The sequence below is a fragment of the Corvus hawaiiensis genome, chromosome 1 (genome assembly GCF_020740725.1).
Source record: "Corvus hawaiiensis isolate bCorHaw1 chromosome 1, bCorHaw1.pri.cur, whole genome shotgun sequence".
Classification (NCBI taxonomy): domain Eukaryota; kingdom Metazoa; phylum Chordata; class Aves; order Passeriformes; family Corvidae; genus Corvus; species Corvus hawaiiensis.
This window is the reverse complement of record NC_063213.1, coordinates 66,481,966-66,505,063: the sequence shown is the minus strand read 5'-3', so window position 1 is coordinate 66,505,063 and position 23,098 is coordinate 66,481,966. Positions and strand designations below refer to the sequence as shown.

Sequence of the window (23,098 nt, the reverse complement as noted above, 5' to 3'; positions counted from 1 at the left end):
CCCAAAACATGGAATGATTTGGAATTTAAGCCCAGGATTTCAAGTGTTATTCTATCACTTGGCTAGCCAAAACTCCCAGTGCTTTCTACAGATACCCCAAATACAAGGAATGGATACACAGCTAGAAATCTGGAACTAAAATGGAAGAGGAGGATGGAAAACCACAGAAATACACACATACAAAATCAATTTCTTTCTCTTTCTCAAAGACAAGAGGCTTGGCTATGAGACATGGCCACTGCTTCAGAATAGTGGGATATTCCACAAATCAGCAGGACCTCTAGGAGTGCCAGCAGCCCATGGTTTTGTGAAATCTGTCACCATTTAAAGAGTTCACAGAGTTTGGCCTTATGCTTGGACATGGCAGCTGCCCTTTTCCTTCATCAAGCCCAACCAGACACTTATTTTTAAACGTGGTATGTTCACCACTTTACCTTCACTTCTCTCAAATTCATACATTCATCCCATGAATAGAACTTTCTTTTCATTCTGAAATAAAGTCCAAGATAAAGTATTTTCAGTTAACAGTGCAGAATGCTTTTAGAAAAAGAAAACCTAAACGATATTTTCTAAGGCTAGCATTATCTATATTTTGAACTCAATTTAAAAATTCTAGCATAGCCATCAGCAATATAAATAAAAACAAACTCAACGCTTAGAATTGCTAGAAATTTACAGTGATTAACCATCAAACACTGAAACAAATTTTTAGAGTACAACCAGAGACCATGTTACTCCAAAGGAAAAGGGACATAAAACCCCTTTGTATCACTTGAATTATGCTTTTAATAAGAAAGTAAGCAACAATGACACTGCACATATAATATGGAAAATCACATCCTTATGCATAAGTTGCATATTCTAGGGAAATAAAAAATTATATTTTTGAAATCTGCAAAATATCTGGATTGCTTACTATTTTAATTAAACAGCTGACTCGATCATTTTAAAAATCTGTTCCAAGATACTAATTTCAAAAAAAAAAGGTTCCTTTTTTTTTCAAGCAACATCATAGCCTCTAAACTAATTGTTATACATAACAGTGTAATATATTTATTTGTAAGTCCTGCATAAATCCAAATGTGGGTATTTGGTGTTGCCCAGATCTTGGAATGAAGTTGTGAATGTCATTGCTGTGTTTCTGTAAAGTTCTAGCACCTAAAGTGATGAAATTTAAACCCAAGACTTTCATTTAAAATAAAACTATCTTTAAGCAAAACTGTCCCCTCTCAAGTCCCAAACTTAAAAATCACACAATAGAATTCCAAATCCTGAAATCACGAGAATGAAAACCACTTTCCACAAAATGTTGTTCCTTTTGCTAAAGATAATTAAAATAATCCACTGGAGATTCTTTCTTTAGCTTAGATTCATTTTAACTTCAGTAACAGTACCAGCAAGATATGGAGAAACCCGAAATACTCAGAAATTCTTAAAGAAAAAGTCAATCAATTATATTACAATTATCTTACTGCCGTAAATCCATAAATGAGAGAAAAGAGTCTCAGCAAGATACAATTTCTGGTATTTCAACTTACACTTTATATCCTGCTTGCAGTTCTCTAGGAATACAAGGGGAACTTTCCCACTCCTTGAGTAGAATTTTTCTTGTTTCGTAATAATCTTTTAGGCAAGTATGACAATGCTCTTGATTTCACAGAACACAACTTCACTAGATCCAAGGAGACAGCCTTTATTTACCTGACCAGATTGTTACTGTTATTTATCACTGTAGCAACACGTGAAACTTAATGCAGTACTTACAAACATTTGGGGGGCTGGGATGGAATTTCAAATCTACCTGTTAAGATTGCTATTCCTACAGTTCATATAAATAGACTCCCTAATTAATCACATTCACTTTTGCTTCTCTTTTGGTACTGACCTAACATTTTTAGTAGGAAGCATGTTCAAACTGAACAAAAGCAGCATGCAATTTTACAAGCCTATGTAAATCAGTAACTTAAACTGATGTGTCTCTCTACTAATCAGTTACCTGAAATCTGACTCACAATCACTTTGTTAAACATCTCAACTAAAAAAAAAATGATTTTATGTTAATTTCTTTTTTAAAAGGGATGTTTTTCTTTTCTACTCAAATGGAAGACAACAATAAAGTCAGAAGTGAAAATCTTTAAGATTTTGCAAGCACCTTTACTGAAGTGAGATGCTACATACCTTTTGATAGCCACAAGTTCTCCTGACTCATTGCTCTTCCCCATCAACACGCTGCCATAGGTGCCATCACCCAGTTGTTTCATAATTGTGTAACGGTTCATTTTTTTTAAGACTCAGACAGCCAAAAGCTTATGAAACTCTAAATGTCTTCTGTTTTATCAAAGGGTTCTGTGCTCTTTGATTTTCTTAAGAGAAATCTTCTTCCAGACTGTTTTGCGTTGGTGAATGTTTCTCATAACTGAGCAGGATATTTACTGCTCTCTTCCAAACTATAGCTACGTTGAGATCCAGTTAGGAAGCATGGGAAACAGAAGAACATGGTCATTCTCACACAGACCCTTAAAAAAAAAAAAAAAGAAAAGAAAAAGACTTACTTATACAGTATTTTAGGAAAGAGACACTCTACTATTTGTATCAAACCCTCCAGATCTGTATGTGCTCTTTAAATAGAAGACTTAAATGTAATTAGTTCCTTTCAATCTTTCAAACCACAAAAGGTGCCTACTGTACAATTAGGGTTAGAGTAAGCAGAGATTGGAGAATCAAGGTTACTGTCATAATTCCCTAGAACCAGAGAAGTGTTTTTAAAGCTGGTGTATTCTGATGGAACTCCTTACTCTGAATTTGCCAACAGCAGCAGCTTCCTGAACTATAACAAAGGCACAGTTGAAGTTCTGGAAAACATAAGAACACAAATTTTGCACAAGGTGCCATGGCAAACTTGGGGTCGAAACACTGTGTTTTGGATTGGTAATGCAAGCAGGCTTTCTATGCTTAAAAGTTAGTGAGGAAGGGAGGTGAAGCAGCAAGTTAACCACTGCATTCTTCACCCACATAAGCTGATTTGTTATAAATGTACATGGACGTCTTGCTCTGAAGTTCACATAATTCTTAGGCACAGTAATGGCTGAAGAGTTACATTTATTCTTCAGTTTTACAAGGCCTGCAGAGAGAAGCACAGAGCTTACATGTACTGGTATGGAAGATTAAATTGTCATTTGGAGAAGAATCCATACTGAACAATGTTGAATCATCATATTTGAATCCATGTAAATGTTAATTTGAATTCTCATCCAAATTTGAATCTGAACCCCAGCTTCTATTATACAGAACACTGTCTTTCACCAGTGCTTCAGATGAAGGCCAGTTGCCTGATGTTGAATACTTACATTAACTCACAAGAGTCACCAACTTATTTATCTGGAAAAACTAACAACAAGGGAAAACTAACAACTGTTTTACTCACTGTAACCCAAATGCTACTACACAAACAAACCACTGCACGTTAACTGAATAACAGCATTTACCTCTACCTTTTGCCTCTGCTGTCTGAAAATACAAAATAAAACTTGACTCAATGGGAACACACTGTCAGTCTACCTTTCTAGGAGATGGAGAATTCAGCATGCAACTCTGTAGTCTTTATCCTTATGCCAGAATTAGCTACAGTCTGTCCAAACAGATTAGGAAACTCAAATTCAGCTCATAACAAGACTCAGGCCTGAGATTTAAAGGCCTGGTAAAATTCAGCAATAAAGCTGGCTTCTCAAGTAGACTAGCCTGCTGTGTAAAGGAAACATCTGCCTGGACAACAGACCAATGTTTCTAAGATGTTTTTAGTTGAAAGGCTGCTTCCTCAAAGAAGTCATAACACAGAGTGTTACTCCCTGTTGCTTCTGTTGCCAGGAAAGAGTCTCACATCACCTGTCAATATGCCAGTAGCAAGTGGCCTAGTGGACATATCAATTTATAATCTCTGCACCAGACAAACATCAGTTTGTCAGGGAAAATTATAAAGAAGTTTTTATCCACAACCATCTATACCTCCCCTCCCCTAAAGCCACAGCTATAATAAAATAAGATTTCTGGTTAATAGTGTATTCTGAAACAAAGCTAAAAACCAGATTTAACAAAAAGTGACATAGACATCTCAAATTATGACTAGATTTTAAATTGGACTTTCATATATTTAAGCCAATTGTTTTCCTCAGAGTTCAGCTTTTTATCTTATTCCCCAAAATGCCTGCATGCACTCTAGTCTTTAACACCATCAATAATGCCTTTTTACAACAAGGCTATTTGTTAACTCCTGTAATAAGCAGATGATCAAGAGTGTTTATTCCAAGTTAAGACACATTCTGCATACATATTTTGAAAGTTGTCAATTGTTAGCTTTATGTATATATTAAAAAAACCAAAACAACACGAAAACTTTCTGAGGGCGTTCTTATAGCCATTTTAAAACACGGCATCACATCTAAAGTGTCAGTAATGATAAACTGTGTATGTGTTTTGTGTATAGGTGTACATAGGCATATCATATGTAACACGTTTTAGGTGCCTGTGTTTCTCTGTTTCAATAAATATCATTGTACATTGTTTAAGGTATGGGGTTTTTTGAGGGAATTCAGCAATACCTGCCACAGATGGTCCCATCTTGAATTCCTAGAGTTACATAAAAATCTGGAGAATTTGCATGCATTTCATGCTCAACGTTTTGCTCTCTAACAAAGTGGACCAAAAACAACATGAGGAAAACTAGTATTTGCAATAAACAGAACTAGACACAAAACTCGAGTTTTGACCTTTAAATCCTCTAATATTGGTGCGTAAATCCTATCAGCTTTCAAAGGAATTTTCTTTGGAGTATATATTAATCACATGCTTTCACAATTATTCCTTTTGTCCAATTCTAATATTTTGGCATGTGCAGTCAAAACAACCTCACATAAAGTGTTCCTTCCCTCCAGAAGTTCTGTGTAATTCAACACTTCACAGACCCAATTATGCATTTTGTCTATTATGTAATATATTGTATTGCCTTATTTCTTTTCTGCTGTATACTTTAATTTTTAGGGTACGAAAACATCTGATCAAGTAAAGTACAGAAAAGTCAGCACATTCCTTCAGTAATCAAATAGAAGTGTCAAATCCACTCAATGGAAATGCACAAAACAAGGCGTGAAAACCACACACCCTGGTAACAATGTCTGTGTACCATCACACCTACCCCACACTGACATGTACCGGAATTACAGAGCATGATGATTTAGAACAGAAATACTCTGGAGATTCATGTTTCTCTACAACAGACTTCTCCATACTTTGTACTTTACACCACCCATAACCAGCTCAAAAAGGTGTGCAATTTTTTCTCAGTGGTCTCTCTGCATTTTCTTTTTCTAATCTGCAGTTTAGTTCTCTCTTTTGTACTGACCTGAGGAGAAGCAAGGACGCAGTCTAGCTTTTCTGGTTAAAACAAGCCTCTGAGGTGGCCTTTTCCATACTAATGCTTATATGATATTATTTCCTCAGTGATGCGAAGCTCTAAAATGTAAAATTGTCATAATAGTCAGCTACCAAACAGACAAGAGAAATCCCAGTCTAAACAGCTTGTTTGATACTCTTAACGACATACTGTGCATAATCTCTTTACACAGGATTAAGGAAAGATTAAAGCCAGGGACAAATAGAGGACAAAATACAATAGCTTGACAGAATCTATAATTTGCGTAAATTTAGCAAATCTGAACAAGTACTAGATAACTGAAGAAGCAAATCTTCACTTTCAATATATTACTGGTGTTTTAAGCATTAGCAGCAATTTTATGTTATTTTAGATGTCTGAATTACATTTCAAAAGGTAATGAATAGCAGCAAGCCACCTACATTTCTTGTGTACAAATACTATGCTTTACCAAGAGTTCTACATTTGCATCCTAAACAAACTACTCTCAAATAAATAGAAACTAGGATGTATGAGCCAATAAAGACCTTGCACACAGAGAAGCAGAACACCCACAACCAATGTTACCAACCTGTTTACAGTAACTGATGAAATCACCAAAACTGTTTGCGTAGCACAGTACTGTTCTCAATGATCAGAACTGGCAGTGTTGTACAGCACAGAATGTATGCTGACACAAATTTTAAAAGTAAAAAAAAAAAAACCAAACCCAAAACTAAATCCAACCACAAAACAACAAACAAATCTTGCAACAAGAACCTTCTTGGTAGTGACTGTATATTACTAAAGCTGCCAGAAAACAGGTCCCACGACAGGTGGACCCAGTTCTTGAGATTAACCTCAAATCCATTACTCTAATCAAAGGCCAGCAGTTATTTAAAAGCATGACTCTCAGTTGCAAGAAAGAAGTCAACAACATTGACAATAAGTACTTGTACTTTGAAATAGACCACCTTAATTTTTTTAAACTCCCTTTAAAAATCTAATATATTTTTTCACTTGTTTGTATTACGCATTCAGGATGGGGTATATCAAATTGAGAACTCCAGTTTGCTCTAAGTATTTTCCCCTGTTTTGTTGTAAACTAGCTTTGGTTTCAAACCAAAATGATTCACAGCAACCTTTTCAGGACATTTCCACCATGCCAGCAAGGCTACCTCTTCCTACCCCCATGAAACCCCTTCCCACAACGCAGTACAGCAAGTTTCAGGACAACAATGGTTTCAGTGCTGCTGGCCCTTCAAGTCTCCAGCGTCGGGCAGTGTCCCAAAGGAACATGGGCCACTCATCTTTCAGCATCTGCACCACCCTAAGTTTCAATAAAACACAGAATCATTACGGTTGGAAGGGACTTCTGGAGATCGTCTAATCCAAACCCCCTGCCAAGGCAGGGTCACCTAGAGCACATGCAGGTGGGTTTGGAATGTCTCCAGAGAGGGAGACTCCGTGACCTCCCTGGGCAGCCTGTTCCAGTGCTCTGCCACCCTCAGTGTAAAGAAGTTCTTCCTTGTGTTGAGGTGGAACTCCCTGTGTTTCAGTTTATGGCCACTGCTCCTCAACCTGTCACTGGGCACCACTCAGAAGAGTCCAGCACCATCCTCTTGGCACCTGCCTCTGAGATAATTATGTGCATTAATGAGATCCCCTCTCAGTCTTGAGAGCGGAAACAAATGTTTGTTTCCATATTAGTTCCACCTGATGACATTCAGTCACCTCCCAAGAGTGCGCAGGTACCTTCCCCAACACAGGCTCACAGCGCCAAGGGGAGCACGGCGCTCCTGCCGCTCACTCAAGCTATGAAACTCGGCACCGCCCGGCCTGCGAGTTTCACCCCGGTTCTCCTAAATAAAACTTCACCTCCTCTTACTAACCGCGGACCTCTCCGGCCGCCAAGGCCCGGCTCTACCCTACCGAAGCCACAGCAGGCAGGGTCCCTGTCCCCGCAGGCTCCCACCCACGCGGCGCTGCCGCTCCCCAAGCCCAGCACCGCAGCGGGGCAGCTCCCCACACACGCGAGTCAACCCCACAGCAACCCCAACCCCCCGAACCACGCTGGGGGCCGGCAGCAGCCGCCCTCTCCGGGGACGGACCGCAGGCTGCTCCCGCTCCAGCCCAACCCAGCACCTCCTCCATGCTGGGAGGACCCCAAGGAGGCCCAGCCCCCGGGGCACGGACGCTCACCAGCCCCGCTGAGGGGGACTCGCCGCCGTCCCCCGACTCACCGGGGCGCTGTGGGAGGAGCCAGCCGGGCGGTGCCGCCGAGCCCCGGGCTCGCCCGCCGCCTCCCTCGGCCGGGCCGCTCTGCCCCGTCACCGGGGCGACGGGCGCGGGGCCGGGCCCCGGGCTGGGGCGGGCCCCGCCGCCGGCACCGCCCTCCCGGCCGCGGTCACGGCTGCCAGGGAGTCGCAGATGGAGCGGAGGAGCTGGGAGGCGGTGGATAAGGAGCGCTGGGGGGAGCGGGCACACCACGCTATTGGAAAGGGGGTGGTGCGCAACGGGAGCGGAGCCTGACGATGAGAGCCACGTCACAGGTTCCCTGACAGGTGGCCCCATGATACACGAGATCGTCTTTAGACTGTCTTTAGTATAATTACTGGTGATAGTAATTATATATTGAATATATGTTTGGTGGTCTGGTGAGAGCCCACCGGGAGCGCTGCATCCGGCTCTGGGTCCTCAGCACAGGAAGGACATGGACCTGTTGGAGCGAGTCCAGAGCAGGGCCACGGTGATGTTCAGAGGGCTGGAGCAGCTCTCCTATGCAGGCAGGCTGAGAGAGTTGGAGCTGTTCAGCCTGGAGAGCAGAAGGCTCTGGGCTGACCTTGCAGTAGCCTTCCACTACCTAAAGGGAAATTTCAGGAAAGATGGATAGAGTCTATTTGCAAAAGAATGGACAAAGGGAAACGGGTTCAAATTGAAAGAGAGTAGGCTTAGATTAGGTATTGGGAAAAAAAATATTTACTGTGATGGTGGTGAGGCACGGGAACAGGTTACCCAGGGAAGTTGTGGATGCCCCTTCCCTGGAGGTGTTCAAAGCCAGCTTGGATGGGACTCTGAGCATCCTGGTCTAATGGAAGGTGTCCCTGTGATGCCTTTTCCTGGTCTTAAAATCAAGAGGCATACACGGTTAGAAGGGGAAAAGGGATTTTACCTTGGTATTTATTCTTAAGGATCCTTAGGTGTACACGTCCAGGTCATATGCATCGAGATGTACCCCACCGAGTCTTTCCCTGTGTCTCTGTGTCTCTCTTCTTCCGTGTGTGTCGATCCCCCCCAACACTGGGTATAACATTATAGGCTTTACTAATTAGCATATCTATCAAAGATTCCCCAATGAGAGGTTCAAGTGAGCCCCCCCTCCCCAAGGAACCTTCCCCTGGATGGTTCTATCTTGGTTTACAGAATGTGTTCTGGAGAGGACCTTGGGGTCTGGGGCACACTGATCCCTGGCTACGAAGCTTCTAAAATGTTTAGTCTCTTAGCTTGACAAACAAGTCCAAGAATGTAGGCAAAAAGCACTAGGAATACAGAAGCTGTAAAAAGGTGTAACAGGGGTAAAAAAGAAAAGGCAAAAATCTTCATGGCATCACCTGCCCATGGCAAGGGGGTTGGAACTAGATGATCTTCAAGGTCTCCTTCCAATCCAATCCAAACCATTTTGTGATCATATGAAACAAAGCTACCAGCTAAGCCACAGTGTACTTAGGATTTGTACAGAAATTCCCACCTGTAATATTCACAGCTGTAGTGAAACCTGAGGGATTTTTTCCCCCTAGCATTTTTAAAAATTATTATTATTGTTTATTGTAAGAAATTTATTAAAATGCATGTTGCTAATACTGATGCAGGGGAGAAACTTTGAGTACTCTATGTATTCTAAAATATATGTATTTCTATTGCAAAAATAATAATGAACTTTCTGCTTGGTCCTTTGTAATCTTGCATTTCTCCTGTATCTACAGAAGGCAGGGTTAACAAAAATGGCATATATAGTGTCTGATCCAGAGGTGCTTTTGGCAGGGAAGTCTCACTTTAAGCTTCAACTCTCAACATTAGCTTGAGCTTCCTATTTTTTAATGTTTTTGAGAGTGAGGGGCAAGAAAAGGAGGAGATCATTTCAACACTAACTGCTAGAAGCACCACGGAGGGAAAGGCAGAAAATTGTGTTAGAAATTCCGATTCCTATCCGCTTTGCCAAGCTGGCAGCTCAGGCTTGCTGAGCAGAAATGGGAAGCTGTCTTCATTATACCTTTTTTTCTTCCTCCCCTCCCTGTTCCTCATTAATTGGCATGGTAACTTTGTGATGACTTTGTTGACAGATTAATTGATTCTACCTCAAGTCAATTGGGTGGAACGTGAGGCTATGGGAATCGGTTTTCTGGAATCCAAAGGATTTGACCACTTGCACATAGCTTGCTGAAATGAAAGTACAAGAAAACAACATTGTATTTTCTGAAACAAAATATGCCTGTTTCCTTTAGTGAAATAAAACATCAGAGGTGACTGCCAGGTAAAATAAAGTTCAAAGGTGAGACTTGAACATGAGAAGACAAAAAGTCTACCCACACGGTAGAATTCAGGCAGAGATTCAGCAGGAGCTGACTGTATATAGCAAAGAATTTCACCATGCATTAACCTCTAAGAATGTGTTTGATCACTGCTACGTGGATGCATCCCTACATTGCATATGTGAAAACACTTCTCCACTGTCAGTGGAAATGATGCAGCGGTTGCCCTGTGATGTCCCCTCCCTGCCCTTCTTTCCTTTCCTCTCTCTACAGTTTAGCCATGTCCCATGGCTGTGCTTTCCCAGTGATGGGCTCCCTCCTCTTCCCCTGGTGCTGCCATTCAGTTTCATAAGATCATAGAATGGTTTGGGCTGGAAGGAACCTTAAAACCATGTAGTTCCAACCTCCCTGCCATGGTCAGGGACACCTTCCACTAGATCAGGTGTCCAATCCAAACTGGTCTTGAACACTTACAGGGCATCCACAGCTTTTCTGGGCACCCTGTTCCTGTGCCTCACCACCCTCACAGTAAAGAATTTCTTCCATATATCCAATCTAAACCCACCCTGTCTCAGTGTAAAGTCATGCCCCCTTGTCCTATCCCCACATGTAAAAAGTCCTCCAGCTCTCTTGCAGGCCCCCATTAGGTACTGGAAGGATGCTACAAGGTCAGCCCAGAACTCTTTTTTTCTCCAGGCTGAACAGCTCCAACTTCCCTCATCCTGTCTTCATAGGAGGGGTGCTCCAGCCCTGTGAGCATCTTCGTGGCCTCCTCTGGCTTTGCTCCAACAGGTCCATGTCCTTCTTATTTTGGGGACCCCAGAGCTGGATAGGGTCTCACTCAAGCAGTGCAGAGTGGCAGAGTCACCTCCCCCAGCCTGCTGGCCATGCTGCTTTGGATGCATACCCAGGATACATTTGGCTTTCTGGGCTGCAGCCACACACTGCTGGGTCATGCTGAGCTTCTCATCAACCAACACCCCCAAGTCCTTCTCCCCAGGGCTGCTCTCAATCCATTCTCCCCCAGCCTGTATTTGTCCTTGAGGTTGCCCTGACCCACATGCAAGACCTTGCACTTGGCCTTGTTGAACTCCATGAGGTTCACACAGGCCCCCCTCTCCAGCCTGTCCAGTCCATCTGGATGCCATCCCTTCCCTCCAGCGTGCTGACTGCACAACACAGCTTGGTGTCACCAGCAAACCTGCTGAGGGTGCATTCAGTCCCACTGTCCATGTTGCTGAACAAGATGAAAATGCTCTTGGTTGCCTGTGGGGCATTTCCAGTCTAATTACAGTCACTTATAAGAGATCTGGCACAAGCAAGGGGTTGATGTTTAAATAATTTCTGTATTAGTTTTGCACAAGAGAAATATTTGTCTAAATTCTGTTACCAGGACCTTGTGTCTGTCAATTGTTGGCACTTTGTGTAATGGTTCCCACCTTTTCACACACATGAAGACAGAAAGGCTGTAGACAGGACTTGCCAGTGTTTGAGCCAGACTGCAACACGGTGTGGAATCGCAGTACCAGCACTGCAAGCCAGTCACTTAACACTTCATTTTGTCATAAAGACAGGAGAGAGATGCTGTCCTGTGCTCTTGCTATGAACCAGGAAACTGAAGGAAAGGAAACAGGATGGAACAAAGAGACCCAGGATGTTTGTGAGCCCTGCTAAAGCACCTCTGAGAACATCCTCATGCACCTGCTTCCCTGCTTATTTTGCAAAACAACACAAGCAGAGCCACTGGTAATTTTCTGTTGAAAGAACCTGCTTTAAGTTGTGGTCCTTAAAGGCTCAAGTGCCAGCCAAAATACCTGAAACTGCCTTCTCCCAAACACCATCACAAGTGCCAGCATGCATGTTGAAGCTTATAGGGATTGTGTAAACTTCATTTTTCTGTTTGTTTGAATGAAGTTGAGCCAAACTAGCGAGGTTTCTCTGAGATACTTGCTCACACCTGTATCATCCCACTGATCTTCGTGTCTCGTGTGGACTCTTGCAAGCCTAGAGAGGTGCTGTGTTGAAAAGCACTCTTCATTTTGCACAATCCCAGGTGTAGCACTACATAAACAGTACCTGGTTTTTACTCCCTTTGTTTGTGAGTGACAGGCAGATACTTAACTTTAGGCAGCTAGAACACCAAAGGCAGTAATCCGGGCATGGATAACCACTGTACACCAGTCTCATTATTTCTCAGGCAGAGGGATTTTAACAGGCCTGGAATAACTTTTCATTCAGTGTGCTGTGAGGAACCACTCCAACACTAAAAGCCTCAGTTCTTCCCTTTTTATATCTGCATGTGACTTCTACTAATAAAGGTGGGAATGACATGATCTTTCCTAAATGCATCCCTAGAACTGCACTGTGCACCCTACTAAATGATGTCTCTAAGGAAACATGATCTACTTTGGTGAAAGCTGTCTCAGTTGTATTAGATAACTTCCCCCCAAAAAAGACACTAAGAAAAACCCCAGAAATCCAGAAGAAATCACAGAAAATCCCCGGGAACAAAAGTCTCAAATCATATTCTACTCTGTTACAGTGGTGGCTTCCACACATAGAACTCAGAGGAAAGCTTGTCTCTGTCTTTAAAAGTGATGGTTTGTACCCCCAAATGAAGAGATCAACTACTTCATGCTCAAGAAGCCCAGAACAGCCAAATTCTTGCGTGCCTTGCTTGTAGCATTTAGCACATTTGAAACGCCCTGAGATAACCTGCTTCCAGAAGAGGAGCAAGTGCTCAGCAAATCGCTCGGACTCTCAAAAGAGGTCTTTAGCAGGACTGGGGGGATACATGTGGTCGTGGAGCAGCACAGTGTGACTGGCTCTGTCCTCCCTCCAGGAGGAGATGTGACCATGAAGTGATACCCACATGTATATGCATCCATCAGGCGTGTGACACATGGCTGCATTTGGTGGGTACACGGTTGAAAAATATTGTCACGGGGCCTTTTGTCTCTGGGAGGCACCCATTCAACACTTGGGCTTTTAACCTCTGCCATTACGAGGCTGTTGTTTTGGTACAAAGGGCAGCCTCAGCACGGGGACAGATGGTGCTTTACCTCAGTAGGGCCCTTGTAACCCATATGAGGCCAGAGCCACAGGAGACTGAGATTCAAAAGCACCTTCTCCTCCACTCCCTCTGTGATTTTGCCATAACAACTGGAGTTTGTTAGATGAGGATGTCTGTTAGAGTACAGGGTACAGGCCAGTGAAGGGCTCCTCTCAGGTGTTCAATGCAGGACCAGAAACCACACTTGAAAGGGACAATTAATGGAAGAGAAGGTGCTTACTCAGGGACCATCTTGCTTCAGGATGCTGCTTTGCCTGAGGAACATGCTTTTAAAGTCAATCCTGCAGCTGTATAAACTTACAATGAGGCTTTCAATTTCAGCTCTTTTTTTGTTACAGAAGCTCCCATTGCCTTTACATTTATGTATTTTGAAGAGAAAAACTGTCTACATCTCTAGACTATCCATCTGATCTTTTATCTGAAAAGGGTAATATACAGCTAATCTCATCCCGGACAATTGTACATGAAAGGAAGCAAAGTGAGGAAAGACTACAATAACCTTTAGAGTGGTTTTATTTGTTGTACTGCTACAGATGATGCAGCAAGGTAATCGCCACCATAGCTTTTCACTGTGCTTAAGCAGCTGTCATGTTTATTATAAATAAATCCACACACTAAAAGTAGCATCTTAACACAATTGGCTGCATTTTCTTTAGTGGTGTGCAAAGTTCTGCTTAAAAGGCTGTGTTTAATTGGATAACATAATGATTTAAGCATACAACTACAATGACAAGTTTCATAGCAGTAATGTAAACAGCATGCAACCCCCACAGCTTGTCTGTTTTAATAGCATGTAGTATTTTAATAACTTGTGCTTGAGTTGTGGTTGGCTAACTCCTCTAAAATCAATATAAAATAGAGCAATGTACAGCTTTGATATTTTCCTTGATTTTCCTATCTGCAGTGAATCTTTCCAGCTTTTTTAGCCATTTTGTTTGGCCTTATTCCCCTCTTATACTTTTTTTCCCTTTAAACTTATAAGGCTGTAAGCCTTGATTTTTATTCTCATGTCAAATGCCTCAGTATGATTTGGCATACAGATGAGAAATCCCAGTTCTGGAAACAGGCAGTGTTATATATTCCTAAACTCTAACATTTTGCATTAGTCTTCCTGGGTAATAAATCACAAACCACCTTTTTTTTTCTTTTTTAAAGGTTAGTATATGGGCTAATTCTCAAGCTGATGTTGTTCACTGGAATCTGTTCTTACCAGTAATTTAAAACACTTGGTAGAAGAATTGCCATAAGAGTTTAACAAAAGCCAAGGGACATATACAGCAAGTATGCTAAAGCTAAAAGACAGGGTAAGCTTGCTGCAGATGAATTAATTTAGTCCTTTTGTGAATTCCTTCTTTTCCTGGCTTGAATTTTTAAAATGCTGAACAACCCACTGCTGAAAACAGGATGCTATTAACTAAATTCCTGTGGGGCTCAGTTTCACATCTCAGACTGAACACAGTGTTTTTCATAAAAATATAAAAAGAAAGAAAATATACTACATCACAAATAGCTGTTTTTAAACCTCAGATATGTGTATGGTGTTTTGAAAATAAAATTTGTTTACCAGTTTCATGATGGCTTCAATGCACAGAACCTTATCATTCTAACTACCAGCTGCTCACATTACTTTACATGGTGCCTTGCTTTTAACTGTGATTTTACATTTATTGAAAGACTACAGTAGTATGCTGCTACTCAAAACAGCAAAAATATACATAAGACAGATGTAAAAAAAAAAAAAAAGTGTTCAAAAAGTTGAAGATACTTGGTAACTTAATAAAAGTGATACCAAAAGAAATTTTTAACCCTGGCCAATCCCCTGTGTCTACTTAGCTCCCTTGCTTGGCACACATTTTGGGTGAACATTCTATTCCCCAGTACTAGGCAGCTTTCAAAATATCTTTAGTTTTAAACCAGCATGGCTCTGGTTTTTCTGCTTTCCAGAATAATGAGTTAGTCTAGGGATGAATTTGGGAATGCATTTCCCTACATTTTCCTTGTTTAGTTCAGTTTGGAGATTTTTGTTTTGTAACCTCTCTGTTGGCTGGTTGTTTAATTTCCAAAGTAGGGTTGTCATGGGGAGCTATGATTGCAGAGGGAAAAATGACTAGAAGTCCCTCAGGAGAGAGAGAAAGACCTGATGGAGATGGAGTGCAGAGAGGCAGCCAGGAAAGATGCATTCAACACTGACCTGTACTGCTAAGTAGCTGGGATGTTGCATTCCTAGACAGGACGAGTTGTATTCATAGGTAAAGAGAATTTTGCACCAATACCCATGCAGTATTGGTCTGACCAGCTTGCCAGGCCCCTTTAAGCAAAAACCAGTTTCTCTGCAAATGGTTTTCATGACCATGCATATTAACCCTGGTATCCATGTGATGCTGAGCAGGCTTAGTGGGGGTAACCTGAGCCTTCCTGCCTCCCGGCTGAGTGTTACAGGGCATCAGTTCCTGGTGTGGCTGTGCTGGGCTGTCCTTCTTACATAGAAAGTCTGGGTAGTCTCTACTCTTGATACAGGGGATCAAAAAGCAACCTGCATTTAGCATGTTTCATTTCTTAGGTTTCAGGTTTTTCATTTCTCATTTCAGAGAAACTTTGCTGATCTTTCCATTCGTCAAAAGGATCATGGCAGGTGAATGGACCATTCAGGTGAATTATTCTGCAAATTGTCTTGCTTTCACATTTCTTTTATTTCTTTCTTTCCCTGCCATTTCCTTCAGTTGACTATAATTTACAGCTAACTTCCTTCATCTTTTTTTCCATTGCCTGATTAACCTTTTCTTTCTTACAGATGGAGTGTTCTCTCAAAGCTTGAGGCATCTGGCAGGAGTTGTAGCTATAAGTGGGTTGCACTTGCTGTCAGAGGAGGCTGTTGACTTCCAGAGGAGCTGTGCCTCCATATTGTCTTCTCTCAGGTGTGTTTTGGGCTCAGCTGCTTGTGCCATTTTAGAGATTGTGTGGGGCTTCTTTGAAATTAGGTACAAAATATAATTCACTCAGCACACAGCACCAGAAAGGTGCTTTTAGAAAAAAGCTGTCTTGATGTACTGCTTCCTTACCTCTCCTCAAATCCCAAACCACCTAGCTTAGCATCCACGTGGTCATCTTCGTGTATTTGCCATTTAGGCACTGTTTAGTCAGTATTCAGCACTCTCAAACCTTAGGGCCTGGCCTTCATGCTCCCCAAAGCTGTTCCCCAGAGGGAGCCCATACCGATAGCTCTCCACACTCTCGGTTGGTTTGGACTTTGTGGGGATGGAGTCATGCTGGTAGAGCAACGCTGACTTTATCATCCCAAAGTCTTCCTGAATCTTCATCCCCGAATAGATGGCACCCGAGACATTTTCTGCCATGTGAGTATAGCTCTGAAGGTTTTTCATATCACAGAGGTTGTCGCTGTATTTCAGCGCGGGTGGCTTGTAGGCCTGGTAGGACACCTTGGTGGTGGTGGTGATGACCGTCTGCAGTGGCGGGGCCATGGGAGCAGGGCTGGGGCTGTACCTGCAGGGATAGTCCCCACTGTAGTAAGCGTGGGGAGCACTTGTTGGCATCTGCCCGTAGTCACTCCGGTCTCCGCTGCTGGTTTTTCCCCACACTGGTTTCAGTCCGTAATGTCTGCCAGCGTTATCAAAGCTCTTATCATGGGTAGTCACAGCACTGTAGTGAGACCCGTTCAGACTGAGGGGATCTGCATCAATGGCAGGACTGGCCAGCTCTTTGTAAAATGTTGGGTAAGGACTCGAGCTTATAAAGGTAGGAACTCCAAACTCGTAACTGCATGGCCTGGGCATGTAGATCCTTGGATTTGGGCATTTAGGGTATGGAGATAGCTGGTCCTCTTGGAAGCTGGCTGAGTCATAAGGTGCCTTGTAGAGGTCTGTGTTCTGCAGTGAAGGGTAAGACTGGGCTGGAATCGAAAAATTGGTGTCTGTGAAGATACCAACTCTTTCTGGGCCATCCATGCAGTGAAAATTCTGTAGGTTATTGGTGTAACCACTGCTGTCATGATACCTTCCTGCCTGGCAAGGAGAAGTAGATGTTTAAGATTCAGGAATCAATACTGCCCACACACGTGTCTCAATACTTGTGCTATTGCTCCTTTCAGCCCCAAATTAACAGGTGTAGCATGGTGTAAATCTTTGTTTTGCCCTGAGATTCCCAGTATGTGCTTATCACACCTTTTTAATTGACAAAAAAACCCCAAACAAAAACAAGTTCATTTATGTCACCTTTTTATTTGACTAATGACTTTGACTTACCTCTGAGTTTAGAGGTCGCTTTTTCTGGGAGTGGTGATAAGAGGACATTTGCTTCTTAATTGCACTTCTTCTTGCCTCTGCCTCCAGTTTACTCTCTGGCCTGGGATGGTCATGGACTCCTTTAGCCTAAATTAGGATTAACAAAGAATTAGATGTGAACCTGGAAGGGGGTAATATAAGAGAAAATGCTCCAAGTAGCACAAGAGGTAGTCACAGCATGGTCTGTGGTTTGGCACAAGAAGAAAGGAAGGACCAATTCTTTGTAAAAATAAGTAAATAGAATAAATCATGATTTGGATGTAGATAGAAGGAAAAAGTGAGGGAGAAGTCAGTGAGGACTGCAGAGCTGATGAAGGATCAAAAGTGTTACCTAAGTTTGTGACATTCAGGAGTAGATAATTTGAACTAAGGAGAAAACAATATATGTCAATTTAGTTTGGTTGGTTTTCTGCAGTCCAGTATCTCAGTTTTGCTTTGTAAGTACATATATAAATAGTATAAATAGGCATTAAAGAGGTTTCATGCCACAAGATGACAAATATTCTCTTAAAGCAATACACCTTCTTGAATAGGACTGAAGATTAGACCCTGGAAAACCATCCAAAGATGCTCTGCTGTTGAAACATCTATAGGTATACAAATCTATGTAATCAAATGATGAAGCCATGTATGCTACATGTCCTTACTCATTTGTCTGAACAAATCTGCATTTAGTCCCAAATATAAAGTAGGAAGCTAAAAATTGCTTTTAAAACACTGTCCTTTCTCAAGCAGAAATTAACTTCTGAGCAAGGATTTATCAACTTTTTTGATAGGAAAAGTCTTCGAGTTTTGCATGTCTATAAGAGAACATTTGAATAACATAGGTGGGAATCTGGGAATATGGCCAGTTTTCTTCCATTTACTGACTGGAGAACAGAATTCATTGCTGTGTGAGTCAGGGAAAAAATTTATCCAGGATAGAATGTAATCTCATAGAACAGAAACTTTTTGTTTACGTTTTGTTCTAATACTGCCAAAAAAAAAAAAAATCAACATTAAATATCAAATTTTAGCTAAGATTCTTCTTTTTTCTGGCAAGATTTTAATTCCTTCAAAATTCAAAGGCTAGTTTCATATTAAGTAGAATTTTCATGTTTCAGCTTACGTAAATTAAGTAAGGCTTTTTTTCCCATTTATTTTAGTAGAAAATAAATATTTGGGAATAAATATTGGAGAGATTCAGTTGTCATAGGCACCAGGGTGCAAGACAACCTTTTTGTTCATATTTTTGTTCTGTAAACAGGAGAATTTTAGCCATCAATGATATTGTAGTTAAAACTGAATACTGTCAACCCAAGTACAGCTTTTAAAGAGGCAGCCAAATATTTTTGTTTTATTTGTTCTTGTCATATTCCTACTAAAGAGAAATTCAGTCACAGACCAGACCTCCACCCTGCTCATCATGCTCTGTGTTACACAGAAAAAGAAAAGGGGGGAGGAAGAAGAAATCTCTCTCTTTACAGGTATTATTTTATATACAGATACAATTTATATAGTGTGCACAAATAAATACGGCTGCTTTTTACCTGGAAAAATATTGCTTTGCCATCAAGCCTCCAGAAGTTCGTGACCGGATAGCCGCTGTGTCCTCGGCAAGGAATCAGCTCGAGGGCAGAGTTACAGTTGGGGCAGGCTTTCTCTGTGAACAGACAGAAACTACTGAAGAGACTGGTTAAGGACAAGGGTGCTGCCTGAGAGTAAACAGAGCTCAAGAGCAACATGGTCAGACTTCTCTAAAATTCAGATTAAAATGTATTGTCCAAGGAAATGCATCATAGACTAGCAAGCATAACTGAACGGTATGAACTAGAACTGTCCACGAGATACAAATGCTAATAATTTAAAGGATATTAATTCGGATCCCCTTAAGAATTTGCAAACAGACATTGATGAAATTTGGAATTAATCAGTCATTGCAATTATGCCTTAGTCTGCGCGCAAGTAAGAGTGACTCCGGTTTAAAAATCAAGCCCAGATGAAAGAAATGGGGTCCCGTGGGCATGGCAGCTCTCTCTGGGTGCCTCTTACTTTGTTGCTTCTGCCGAGCCTTGTCGCATATGGCGGGGCGGAGCTGCAGCCTGGCCCCGCCGGGCAGGGCGCAGCTCCGGGCACACACCACCACCCCCAGGCAGGACTTCTTGAGGATCTGGCAGTTGTGGTTGTTGGTGTTGCGCATGGCCCAGCCGCTGAGGTGCCGCTGCGCGTTCTTCTCCTCGCTCGAGTAGATGAGCCGCACGTAGCCATCGGGCCATTCCTGGAAGGCATCGAACTGCTTGGGCTCCTGCAGCAGGGCAAGGCAGCAAGGTGAACAGCAAGAGCACATTATTAGTATATTACAACCTGATATTTTTGCCTTGTTATAAAACATGTAACGGGGGAAAAATGCTTCTTCTGTGACCACCCAAGCAGCAGAAGAAGAAGTATTGAAAGAATAGCTTATTCAGAAGCGCTCTCTAAAAGGGCTAGGGCAGTCTGAGATTCCAGATCTCAAAAGAAAGTCAGGATCCTTTCCTCTTTTGCATTGTGATCCATTATATCACAGTCCTTTGACACATATGCCTTTTACAGTGAAGTCACCCAGCTATAAGACATCCGCCTTACTACCAGAATTTACTGACTAGTCTACCACCAGTGTGCCCAGACAGGACACAAGCCACCCTGATCATGACTGCTATTAAGTTCTCCTTCTTGTGGGACCATGCACCTGCAGGCAGGAAACTAGAAGTCTTAGCTATGGAACAGCTTCTTAAAGTGCATCTAATATGATTTGAATAAGGCTTTCCTCAAAAAATAGAGATAAAAAGATTTGTCATTGCAAATGTACTTCCACGTATGTATAGTGGTTCAAACAAAGAATTTGTTCAATTTCGGGTTTCACTGGCTTTCTGGAGTTCCTTACTAAAACGTAATTGCCAGAACTATGAAAGAAGAACTAAGATTTTAAACTGCAAGTATTTACAATACAATACATATTTAACATATTCACGTACCACATGTGAGCAATCCCAGCAAACAGAAGTAAACTACCAACATTTACAGCATGAAGACATTCTGTAACAGCATGGGCTCTATAAACTTAAATAAACTCTAAGATGAAAAAAGTTGCAGATAATAAAACACTTGAAACTCACAACAAGACAAAGAGTGGAGTGCTCATTGGCATTAAAGTGTCGCATCAATAAACCAAAGATATAATTAGGTAACTTGGATCATAGTAGTAAACAGTCAATTCAATCTTCTATTCAACATTTCTTGAACAAGGAAGAGGGGGATGAGGGAGAAGAAAACTGGCCCAATGGAGCCACAGGTTGTTTTAGGAGTTCATACCCAGCTAGCCAAAGCTGTGTATCAAATCCATGCTTTCATTACAAGTGACTTTATAAAGACTACAAAACAATAACAAAAAAAGTGAAAAGGTGCAAGAGAAATAAAGCAGACAAAAAACAAAGCCTTGCTTAGAGTGAAGTTTGTTCTGCTGCTCCCCAACTCCGCGTTAGAGTTGGAGGGAAACTCTCCGCAGTACCTCCCCGGCCACCCGTTACCTGCGGCAGCTTGGGGTCATTGATATCCCAGGTGAGCTTCATGGCAGAGAGTGGCCGTGGGTGACAGCTCCCGGTTTTTTATGCCGTCGGGGCGTCGCCGAGGTGGGGGAGTAGCTCTCAGCCGGCCCCGCAGGCGGAACAGCAGCACCATCCCCGAACCCGCCGCGGCACCTGGGTGGGCAGGAGCTGCGCTCCCCCTCCACGCCACAGGCGGGTTGCGCCACCGTCACCTGAAGGTGTGTGACGGGGGATAGACACAGGGGTTGTGCACTGGGGCCGTCACCTCGGCAAACTTGAGCAGGGTTTGGAAGTCTAACCCGGCAGCCGCGGTGCTCTGCCGCTCTCTCCCGCGGGTGCCGGGATGTGAGGGGTGATGGAGCGGTGGGGGACCCGTCCGGGACGCTCCTGATACTGGATTTTGAGCGTTGCCCGGAGCTGCCCGCAGCTTGTAAAGCCCCCGGAGGGAGGCAAAGATTCTGAATAACCTGCTGTTTGGATGTAAACGAAATCGGCGTTATTGGGCAGGTTTCCCCTTCGCGCTGTGCTCTATAGCACCTGGTGTAAAATGCAAAGCTGGTGTTGGTGGCACATTTTAACTTGTTAAAAAGTTATAGGTTTTTTCTTACCTTTTCTCTTCCAAAGAAATAACCAATGGGGTCTGATGTTTGAAGTTTTTTGGTTTGTTGGTTTGGTTTTCGTGAGGTTGTTTGGTTTTGTTTGTTGTTGGTTTGTTTTCTTTTTTTTTTGGGGGGGGGGGGAGGGGTTGTGGCGAGAAAGGAGGGAGATTGATTTTTGCGGTGAAAAACAGAAAGAAAAAAATTATCCACAACAGCATAGAAACCGAGCCCTTGAACGCCAAGCGCTGCTGTCACCTTTTAAACGATTCCACCTGGTCAGAATGATTTTCTCATTCGCTTCCATCCTCTCTGGTCCAAAATTTACTGAACTTTACACTCAGCTGAGCACAATAAAGCGCATCAGGCAGCAGTACACGCCGGCTGTGGCACCCCTCGGCCGAGAGCAGTCCCCAGGGAGGCTCCGGACTCCTCTTTTGCACCCCTGGGCTCGCCCGGTGCTCTGGTGTGGAGGGTCCGTCCCAGGCGCCCCACAGCTGCGGCTTTTTGGGGCGGGTGCGAAACCGGCTGCTTACTCTTCTTTTTTTCTCCGGCGCTGGGGTATAGACTGAGGGCTCGCTGAGGAAAGGAGAGCGCTCGGAGCTGTGAGAAAAGCTGGCGAGGGTCTCCCTTCGCCCTAAACTCGGGTGTGTCCAGCAGTAGCGGGTCATGGCCGTGGGGAGGGTGTGAAGCAGCCCCCGGACCTTCTCCCCCGCGCCATGGCTCAGGTAAGCGGCGCTCCCCGCGGTGGAGACCCGGCAGCGGCCACGGAGAGGGGGACACATCGGGCTCCCTCCGGGGACACCCGCCGGACTCCCCGTGGCTGCCAGAAACCTCGGGCTGGGAGGCATGGGGTGGTTTTGTAACACAGGAAATAAGGAAGGAAAACCAGCGTTTTGGGAGAGAGGGGATGAGTAAGTGCTCTTCACCTTTGGGGCTGAAAAAGTGTTCGGGTTTGTTTTGGTTGGCTGGGTTTTCTTTTTTTTTTTTTGGAGGAAATGGAGATAGAGGATTTTTTTTCTTCCCTGTATTTTTCCCTTCCTTTTGTTTTTAAAGGAAGAAAAAAGTGAAGAACGAAATAGAGATGTGAGTAGCAGTATGGCACACAGAGCAGAAGACTATGTAAGGATCTTTTAAATGCATGCTTACCTTAATCTTATGAATTGTTATTTATATATATTTTTTTTTTTCAGAGGCCCATTTCTTAATGGGATATGGCATGACCTAGAACTTTCAGTAATTTAGTTTTATGTGGGAAGTGCAGCAGTCCCCTTAATCTTTTCCTTAGTAAATGGGAAGAAATTATTGCAATAGTTGTGGGACTTACAAGTGCGGCATACTAAATTGCCTATTTCCTTATTCAGGATCTTTTAAGATTAATCAGTTTCAAGGGTTCTCTTTCTTTTGGAGATTAAGACTGATATTTCACTTTAGTTACAGGAGTAAAATGAAAGTAGAGAAACAAATGAACTCAAACAAAAATGAAGAAAAAGCTTGCAACTTTTGAAACAGCATTGCAAGCATTTTATCATAACTAGTTCTGCAACAATTTTAATGATTGCTTATTTTACTCGCTAGTTGTTTCCTTCCCCTCCCTTTGCAGCTTGAATCACTGCTCATTGATGCCTTTAAAGG

General features: G+C 42.7%; 2 protein-coding genes across 8 annotated transcripts in view; both read right to left on the bottom strand.

The window, feature by feature from the left end:
- Positions 1-7,748, bottom strand: part of MAK (male germ cell associated kinase) — a 29,483-nt gene extending 21,735 nt beyond the window's left edge. For 2 of the 7 annotated variants that reach the window (XM_048309377.1, XM_048309420.1), the window contains exons 1-4: positions 7,607-7,736; positions 5,396-5,505; positions 2,179-2,516; positions 435-489 (exon numbers count right to left, since the gene is read on the bottom strand). In XM_048309377.1, the coding sequence (XP_048165334.1) occupies positions 435-489; positions 2,179-2,279 (156 nt within the window). In that variant the 5' untranslated portion in view covers positions 2,280-2,516; positions 5,396-5,505; positions 7,607-7,736. Of the gene's footprint in view, positions 1-434; positions 490-2,178; positions 2,517-5,395; positions 5,506-7,606 lie in introns of all 7 variants that reach the window. The other 5 variants (XM_048309406.1, XM_048309412.1, XM_048309428.1 and 2 more) reach the window with 5 other exon arrangements.
- An 8,062-nt stretch (positions 7,749-15,810) lies between these two features.
- Positions 15,811-20,891, bottom strand: GCM2 (glial cells missing transcription factor 2). The gene is made up of 5 exons (XM_048322711.1): positions 20,850-20,891; positions 19,336-19,588; positions 18,834-18,946; positions 17,266-17,391; positions 15,811-17,025 (listed from the first exon to the last, which is right to left on the bottom strand). The coding sequence occupies exons 1-5, from the start codon at positions 20,889-20,891 to the stop codon at positions 16,144-16,146; spliced, it is 1,416 nt and encodes a 471-aa protein (XP_048178668.1). The 3' UTR covers positions 15,811-16,143.
- Positions 20,892-23,098: the final 2,207 nt, after the last annotated feature.

Excerpts from the sequence above, each read along its gene's own strand:
- GCM2 (XM_048322711.1), bottom strand. The coding sequence starts at position 20,891 with ATGAAGCTCACCTGGGATATCAATGACCCCAAGCTGCCGCAG. Across the intron at positions 19,589-20,849 it reads ATGACCCCAAGCTGCCGCAG|GAGCCCAAGCAGTTCGATGC; the intron begins GTAACGGGTGGC and ends GCCCTGCTGCAG. Across the intron at positions 17,026-17,265 it reads AGCGACCTCTAAACTCAGAG|GCAGGAAGGTATCATGACAG; the intron begins GTAAGTCAAAGT and ends TCTCCTTGCCAG.